The sequence below is a fragment of the Leucoraja erinacea genome, chromosome 6, assembly GCF_028641065.1.
Source record: "Leucoraja erinacea ecotype New England chromosome 6, Leri_hhj_1, whole genome shotgun sequence".
Classification (NCBI taxonomy): domain Eukaryota; kingdom Metazoa; phylum Chordata; class Chondrichthyes; order Rajiformes; family Rajidae; genus Leucoraja; species Leucoraja erinaceus.
This window is the reverse complement of record NC_073382.1, coordinates 52,348,453-52,357,053: the sequence shown is the minus strand read 5'-3', so window position 1 is coordinate 52,357,053 and position 8,601 is coordinate 52,348,453. Positions and strand designations below refer to the sequence as shown.

The 8,601-nt window shown below is 44.2% G+C and overlaps 1 protein-coding gene across 1 annotated transcript in view; it reads left to right on the top strand.

The window, feature by feature from the left end:
* Window positions 1-896: 896 nt before the first annotated feature.
* LOC129698139 (protein THEM6-like) overlaps window positions 897-8,601 on the top strand; it is a 30,598-nt gene continuing 22,893 nt past the window's right edge. Inside the window, exons 1-2 of the mRNA XM_055637043.1 lie at window positions 897-1,178; window positions 6,925-7,003. Of these exons, the coding sequence (XP_055493018.1) occupies window positions 1,037-1,178; window positions 6,925-7,003 (221 nt within the window). The 5' untranslated portion in view covers window positions 897-1,036. The remainder of the gene's footprint in view (window positions 1,179-6,924; window positions 7,004-8,601) is intronic.

Genomic DNA, 8,601 nt, shown 5'->3' with positions numbered 1-8,601 from the left:
TACTTGTAAGGAGCTAAATGTTTAAACATCAGTTATGTAATAATTAAAAGTGACAAGCTGGTGTTAAGGGAGTTGTTTTCTCTGATTCTCAAAAACTAGTCAAATGTTAAGAGATAGAATAAAAATTTAAGTTACTGGTGATTAGGGTCCGGAGAAATATGTTGATGGGATAAAGTACATGCTGAAAAATCGCCAAAAGGAATTTGTGGGAAAGATTTTCAGTACAATTACAAATGAATTAGGGAGATGTGCCTCACTGTTTGAGATGATAAGTCTGGTTGTTAGTGAAAATGAAGATCCAGTGTTTTCATTTTGATCCACAAAATAATGAATATTATTTAGAAGCAATAGATTTGTTGATCAATTCAGCTGATTATTTTTTTAAAAGCTTAAATTATTAAATAATGGCTGTATTTTAAAGGGGAAGGAAATATATATTATGTCTGATGAAGGGTCTCAGCCTGAAATGTCACCTATCCATGTTCAGCAGAGATGTGGCCTGAGATGCTGAGTTACTCAAACACTTTGTGCCCCTGTATATATTGCAAATGCATATAAACCACTGCCATCCGCAAACTCAAAACTATTTCCACAGATGATGCTCAACCTTGCAGAGTGATTTCCAGCATGTTCTGCAGTTGCTTGAGCTCCGGTGGTGAAGAGTTGGCCAACCCCACCCGCCTCGCGTCAGGTACTCGCGGTTCACCCCCGCCCCCGCCCGCGCCGTTTCCGTTGGGCTGGGTCGCGCGCGGCGCCGGCTCCCTGTGACCGCATCGCCCGCCGGCGCGCGACCCAGCCCGCAGTGCGGACCCTGGCGCGCGCGAGCGAGCGAGCGAGGCCTCCGGGTTGCCGTTACCCCGCACGCACGAGGTGGGCGAGAACGCGCGCGCGCGCGCCGCCTGACTCTCCTCCCTCCCTCCCTCCGCGGAAGGAGCGGCCGCCGCCAACGACCAGGATGATGCGCGGAGGGGGAAGCGGCGGATAGTCATCGCTCTCTATATCTCTCCCTCCCGACGCCGGCTCCAAGACCAGCACCATGTGGCTCCTAATGGCCGTGTTGTCGGTGTTGCCGTTCGCTTTTTTCGACCTGTGGTACTTCATGCGCGGGGCGCTGGTATTACTAGTCGCATCTTTCGACACCCCGGTCAAGGATATTCTGAGGGACCAGACAGTCCGGGGTAAGGAAGACCGCTCGCCGGGCTCCCCTGCAGCAGGGGTGCAGAGGCTCGGCCTGGGCTCACTTTCATTCATTTTGAACCGGCCTTGGAGCTGCGGTCACCTCGAAGACTGATGACCCAGTTACCTTGTCGACACTACTACCTTGCCGCGTTTCTTTCCGCTACGTTAAATCATGTGGTCCTGGCCATTTATTGCAGTTCGTCGGCGATGCAATGGTATCGCATTGACGGGAAGCCCTGCAGGGCACAATCTGTGGTTGAAACCAACCCACGTTTGCAAATTGAAACCAGGGCAGATTCTTCCAAAGGTATTAATACATTCATTTGTGTTGGAACTGGCCAGCATTTATTGTTCATCTTTATTTGCCCTTGAGAACACGGTGGTGAACTAGCATCTTGAATTGCTGCAGTCCTTCAGATTCCAAGAGTGATGTTGTTTAGGGTGTGCCAAGAAGAATGCACAGTGTGTTTGCGAGGATATCGGGGCCTGAACTAAAGGGAGAGATTGGACAAGCTAGGACTTTATTCCTTGGAGTGCTGGAAGAGAAGAGGTGATCTTATAGAGGTGTACAAGATCATGAGGGGAATAGATAGGGTAAATGCAGAGAGTATTTTATCCAGAGTAGGGGAAATCAAGAACCAGGGGTATAGGTTTAAGGTGAGAGGGGAAAGATTTAATAGAAATCTGAAGGGCAACTTTGGTATATCTGGAATGAGTTGCCAAAGGTGGTTGCTGAGGCAGGTACCCGAACACCATTTAAAAGACCTTTGGATAAGTACAAGGATAGGAAAAATTTACAGGGATATGGGCCAAACGCAGGCAGGTGGGACATCTTAGTCGGCATAGGCAAGTTGGGCAGAAAACCCTGATTCAGGCAGGTTGAGAGTATTCCATGGTGTTGTAATTTACTTTATCCATGTGCCATTTAGATCTTGGGATGTGACGAGATGAGTTATAGGCCACAGGGTCCCATCATTTGATCTGTTGTACGCAAGTATTTCTCTTGCTGGTTGAATTGAGTGGGCATACAAGAGACTGCAGATGTTGGAATCTTGAGCAATAAACAAACCACTGGAGGAACTCAGTGAGTCATGCAGCTTGTGGAGGAAATGGACAGACAATGTTAAAGGTCGGGACCCTTCTCGAGACTGGTCCTGACTCGAAATGTCATATGTTCATTTCCCTACACAAAGGTAAATGGGCCTCGGCAATAAGCTGAACATAGCCAGGGTCAGCCTATTGGAAGAAACATGGTGTAGGAAGGAACTGCAGATGCTGGTTTAAACCAAAGATAGACACAATATGCTGGAGTAACTCAGCGGGACAGGCAGCATGTCTGGATAGAAGCAATGGGTGATGTTTTGGGTCAAGACCCTTCTTCAGACTGAGAAATGTGACCCTGGCTCTGCTGTATCTGCCACTGAAGAACAACATTCTCATTCTTTACTGCACAATACTGAACAAGTAGAGAGGTTCGCATCTGAAATGTCCTCATTCTTCAGGGAACGGGGATTCCCCTCCTCCACCATAGATGAGGCTCGCACCAGGGTCTCTTCCATACCCCGCAACACTGCTCTCTCCCCATCCCCGCACTCGCAACAAAGGCAGAGTCCTTGCCTTTCACCCCATATACATGCCGTCACATACAACAAATAATCCTACGTCATTTTCGCCACCTCCAACGTGACCCCACCACTCGCCACATCTTCCCATCCCCCCCCATGTCTGCCTTCCGCAAAGACCGCTCCCTCCGCAACTCCCTTGTCAATTCTTCCCTTCCCTCCCATACCACCCCCTCCCCGGGCACTTTCCGTTGCAACCGCAAGAAATGCAACACCTGTCCCTTTACCTCCTCCCTCGACCCCATTCAAGGACCCAAGCAGTCGTTCCAGGTGCGACAGAGGTTCACCTGTATCTCCTCCAACCTCATCTACTGCATCCGCTGCTCTGGATGTCAGCTGATCTACATCGGTGAGACTATGTGGAGGTTGGGCGATTGTTTCGCCGAACACCTCCGCTCGGTCCGCAAGAACCTACCTGACCTCCCAATGGCTCAGCACTTCAACTCCCCCTCCCATTCCGACCTTTCTGTCCTGGGTCTCCTCCATTGCCAGAGTGAGCAACACCGGAAATTGGAGGAACAGCACCTCATATTCCGCTTGGGGAGCCTGCATCCGGGGGCATGAACATTGAATTCTCCCAATTTTGTTAGCCCTTGCTGTCTCCTCCCCTTCCTTAGCCCTCGAGCTGTCTCCTCCCAGCCCTCGGGCTCCTCCTTTTTCCTTCCTTCTCCCCGCCACCCCCTATCAGTCTGAAGAAGGGTTTCGGCCCGAAGCGTTACCTATGTCCTTCGCTCCATAGATGTTGCTGCACCCGCTGAGTGTCTCCAGCATTTTTGTGTACCTTAGATTTTCCAGCATCTGCAGTTCCTTCTTGAACACGAGAGGTTCTCATCACATTGTTTTACAATTCTGTGTTTAAATGCCTATTTCTCAAATAGATTTTTTTTAAAAACAGGTGTCACGTGTTCAAATTGTGTGGGCAAGTACAGCATTTTTTTTTTAAAGCAGTGGCTATCCTCATGAATGCCAATTGTATTCCATTGGGAATTGAGGAAAGACACTACTTGTTTTTGCTAGTTAAGTGTTAATTATGCTCAACAGTTCCAGGTACCTGGGTTTAATCCTGACTTTGGGTGTGGTCCAATGTAGTGTTTGCATATACTCACTATGACCATGTGGAGTTGTTTGGTTGTTCCAGTTTCCATGAGGCCTGCTATTAGGTTATTTGCCAACTGCAAATTACCCTGTAATGCAGGTATATGGCAAAAGGAGAATTGATTAGGGAGAAAATAAATTGCAGGTTTACAGGCAATAAGAGGAACTGGATTGCTCTTTTGCCCAAATGGCCTCCTGTATTGTAGAAAGTAATGTGAATACAATCATAGATCATAGGAATAAATTGGGAAATGTTCAAGAGGAAAATGGTAATGTCACAATTTTAACACATTGGTACAAGGAGGTTTTATATTGACTGCTGTTTGACTGATTAATATACTAAAATAGCAGAAATTAGGGTTACAATAAAACTCTACTCATCTGGCCTGTTCAAGACTTTGGTTGTGCTGGACTAGCAGATTCCCTCGACTCAGAAAAGCTGGCAAATGCTGGAATTTTGAGCAAAAAACAGTGCTGGAGGAACTCAACAGGCCAGGCTGCCTCCATAGTGGGAATGAACTAATAACATTTTGTATTGGGTCCTTTCTTCAGATTGGATGAGGGGTCCCAACAGATGTGCTCTGGCCCTCAGATTTTCCGGGCTATTGGTTATTGTTACAATTAATACTTCAGCACACTTTTACTTCATTTTGTTTTTAGTTGTCACACATCAATACAATCAATTTTCCAGTGAACATGGTATGTTTAATGGGAACATTAAGAACAGAACTGGTGAGTTTCAAGGGAATGCAGAACCAGGGTAGACCTCCACAATCAACACCAATGAGCTAGAACGAAATTTCCAAACAATCAGACAGTGAATTGTTGGAGTTTTGCTCCACTTACAATGCCCCATTTTCTTCCCTGCACTGTACTTGAGACTTACCTACAACAATTTCATCTGTCTATTGAAAATAGAAACATAGAAAATAGGTGCAGGAGTAGGCCATTCGGCCCTTCGAGCCATTCAATATGATCATGGCTGATCATCCAACTCGGTATCCTCTCCATACCCCTGATACCTTTAGCCACAAGGGCTATTGTCTTTTCCTCTGAAATCCTGTTTCCAGGCTGAAGCTCTAAACTAAACAATTCCACAGTTATTCAATTTGGTCTGAGTGTGGAGTCAATTTGACTAATATTATCCTTTATATTTTTCTGCTTCGCTTTCTTTTTGCCTTTCTATTCCTCTATGTTGATCTGCCCTTTGAACTCAAAAATACTTTGCTACCTACCACTCCAATTCTATTGGTTCTGAGATGGCTGACATTGCCAGTGTGAGAAGTACAGGCTCGGCCAAGTGGCACAATGGTTGCTTGATGGTGGGGGGGACGGGGACGGGACAGTTTCCTTCATTTACTTTGGGGCCCCTGCATGCTCCTGCTGAATGGAGCATGCTATCTGAAATGTTGCTTCATTTTCAGTGGTCATTGGCTCAGGATTCGCACATATGTGAAAATCTTAGATTTTCCTGGGAAAGCATTGAGATCATCCTTTTAATTTGCCCCTCTCCATCTAGTAAGTCTTGCCATGAAGTAGCCTGGAATAGAGTGCTAGTTGTGGGTGTGTGGTTTCAGGCTAACTTGCCTGCACATCGGAGATGACTGAGTAATAACCAAGTAATAGAACCTTACTATGGAGACTGTTGGAATAGCAGAGGACAGTAACCTTGGTTTTCTTATCCTGCCAGTAGATTGAGCCGATTTTTCACAGGCAGCTTTAATATTTGGAAGTGCTTACTGAAGAAAGATCGTGTATCAGAAGCATGCGGGACTTTGGGGATTACTGGTAACCAGATACGTTATACCTTATTTGAGGTCTTGATCTTACCCAAGGTGAAATGTTGTCAAGCAAGGAAACATGTATGCTCAATAACTGGAAGTAATGTATACATCAATGTATAAAAGTTGCTCTATTTTGTTCCCAGTACATAAATGATTTGATCTTTGTTTCTGGAAGTATGTACTCTTGGCACCTGCTGCTTTACTGATTTATTGTCACTCCGTGTCTTTAAGCATTGAATCAATCATCAAAGTTTATCCTGGACTCTTCTTCCTCCCTCAGTTCGAGGGACTTACATTTGCAAGATTTACGTTTGCTTCATTCTGAAGGCATGTTGTGAAATGCATGATTTTATCCTGGAAATGACTAATGTCACAATCCAATTATGTTAATGAGATTTTAAAGACATTTCAAAACTATTACTAATATTGCGTAAGCAACACTTCCCAGTTTTCTACTTTTGACAGTGTGTTACATTCTGTATGTCAGTTTTATCTTCTCTGCAAGTGTTAGGACGTGATTCTATAATGCAAAATGCGTGGCAGTTTTATATTTACCAACCTTTGGTGCTAGGCCCATTTTATGCCAAGAATAAGGGTGATTTCTCCAAGTGGTTTCTTATTTTGTTCCAATAAATTGCCTATGCGGATAACATGCTTTAGATTGTAATTGGCTTATACTAAATAAGGGAACTATAATCAGCTTATGAAAAGGGAGGTCATTTAGGATTTTGTCAATACTTTGTCTTGGATATCTTCCTGATAGTGGGAGACAACAGGAATCTATCACTTAGCTTACCATGATAATTCAGAAATTTGCATTACCACAGTATAAAGAAATCAAAATAAAAACAACTAGAGATGATGGAAATCAAATAAAATACTGGAAACACAAAAGATCAGTGGTCAGTTTCTTGGAAAGAGAAACATGTCAGAATTGGGGAAAAAAGAAGACAAGTTTTCAGTTACAGAGAAAGAGGAAGGAGGGGGAGGTTATGGAACCAAAGGAATATCTGTGATAGGATGAGACCAATTGGTATCATAAAGGGTTATCAGACCAAATGGGGCTTCACGGTGTTTATAATATGTTTTTTTTTTTTTTTAAGGTTATTCTAGCAGTAATTTTCATGTTTTTGCCTTCCCTTATCATTGTAAGCTTTTTTTAAAAAAAACAAACAATTTAAACAATGTATTTAGGCTGCTGTTTTCCTAACTACGCCATATTTATTCTACCATCTGCATTTTAGGCATTGTGCTCTTCCAAGACATTGACTTCCTGGGCCACATGAATAATGCACGATATTTGCGGGAATGTGATTTTGCCAGGTAATTATCGTTTACGCTATATTAACTGGGTTTGTTTCAGAACCAGGGATAGCAAGCGTCAGTCGTTCCACATGATGCAAATCTCATACTCTAGGCGAGAAAAGTTAACCCTGGAAACTCCTTTGTGAAATCAATCAACCATCCACTAGAGCCAGACCCAAAACTGATAATACTGGGAATATCAGAGGCATGTGTTAATTTAACGGTATTTCAAAGACGTTTTCTTGATTACGGTTTAATATCTGCAAAAAAACTTATATTTAAATTTTGGAAATAAACATCAGTCCCCTCAGTGAAGATGTGGATTACAGAAATGACAGAGACACTACATCTAGAAAAAAAATAGGTTTGTCTTGACTGACAAACCAGATCAATTAAAAAAAATATTGTCTCCTTTTATTGAATTTCTTGAACAATACAATGGTTGAACACAAACTCAAAACCGATTGTAAGGCTGGGTGAGCAGGTGCATGGATGGGTTGACGGATATCTCCTCTTCTTACTCTTTCTTTCAATTTTTCTCTTTCCTTCTCTCTTTCTTTTTTCAACTTCCCTCTTATCCTTAAACTGTGACCCCTAGTTTCAATAAGATATCCTCTCATCCTTCCAAATTCTATCAACATATGACACTCGCGCCATCCCGGGAATTAACCTTGTGAACCTACGCAGCATTCCCTCAATAGCAAGAATGTTCTTCCTCAAATTTGGAGACCAAAACTGCACACAGTACTCCAGGTGTGGTCTCACTTGGGCCCTGTACAACTGCAGAAAGACCTCTTTGCTCCAATACTCAACTCACTTGTTATGAAAGTGTATAACCTCCCATTTATGCACATTAAACTGCATCTGCCCACTTACCCAATCTGTCCAAGTCACCCTGCATCCTCATAGCATCCTCCTCACAGTTCACACTGCCACCCAGCTTTGTGTCATCTGTAAATTTGCTAGTGTTACATTTAATCCCTTCATCTAAATCATTTATGTATATTGTAAATAGTTGTGGTCCTAGCACTGACCCTTGTGGTTCCCCACTAGTAACGGCCTGCCATTTCTGAAAGGGACCCGTTAATCCCTACTCTTTGTTTCCTGTCTGCCGACCAATTTTCTATCCATGTCAGCACCCTACCCCCAATACCATGTGCTCTAATTTGCCCACTAATCTCCAATGTTGGACCTTATCAAATCTATACATAACTATAACTTGTTATCATCTGGTTTGCAGTGTTTTTTAATTTGTGCAAAAATGGTACGCGATAGAGCTACGATTTTTGGCCACCTTATTTACCGTTGTCCTGTGCTGCAAATGCACCGTTTGTTCCGATTGGTAGTATATTTTAAAAGTTATTAAGGTTTAAAAATCCTGTCTGTCACAGCCGGGATGGCGACACCCCTTCTTGCACCATCGCCGCACTGATTGACCGCCTCCGTTGTCAGTCATCGGCCGCAGCCCAACTTCCTGCAGGCGCGCCTTCCCGCCGGCGCCTGCCTGTTTGCCGGCCCTTCCTGCTGGCGTCAACCTTTCGGCTGGTGCAGCCCGCCAGTTTGTCTGCCGGCCCTTCCTGCCGGCGCCCACCTTCCTGCTGGCACGGCTCGCCTGC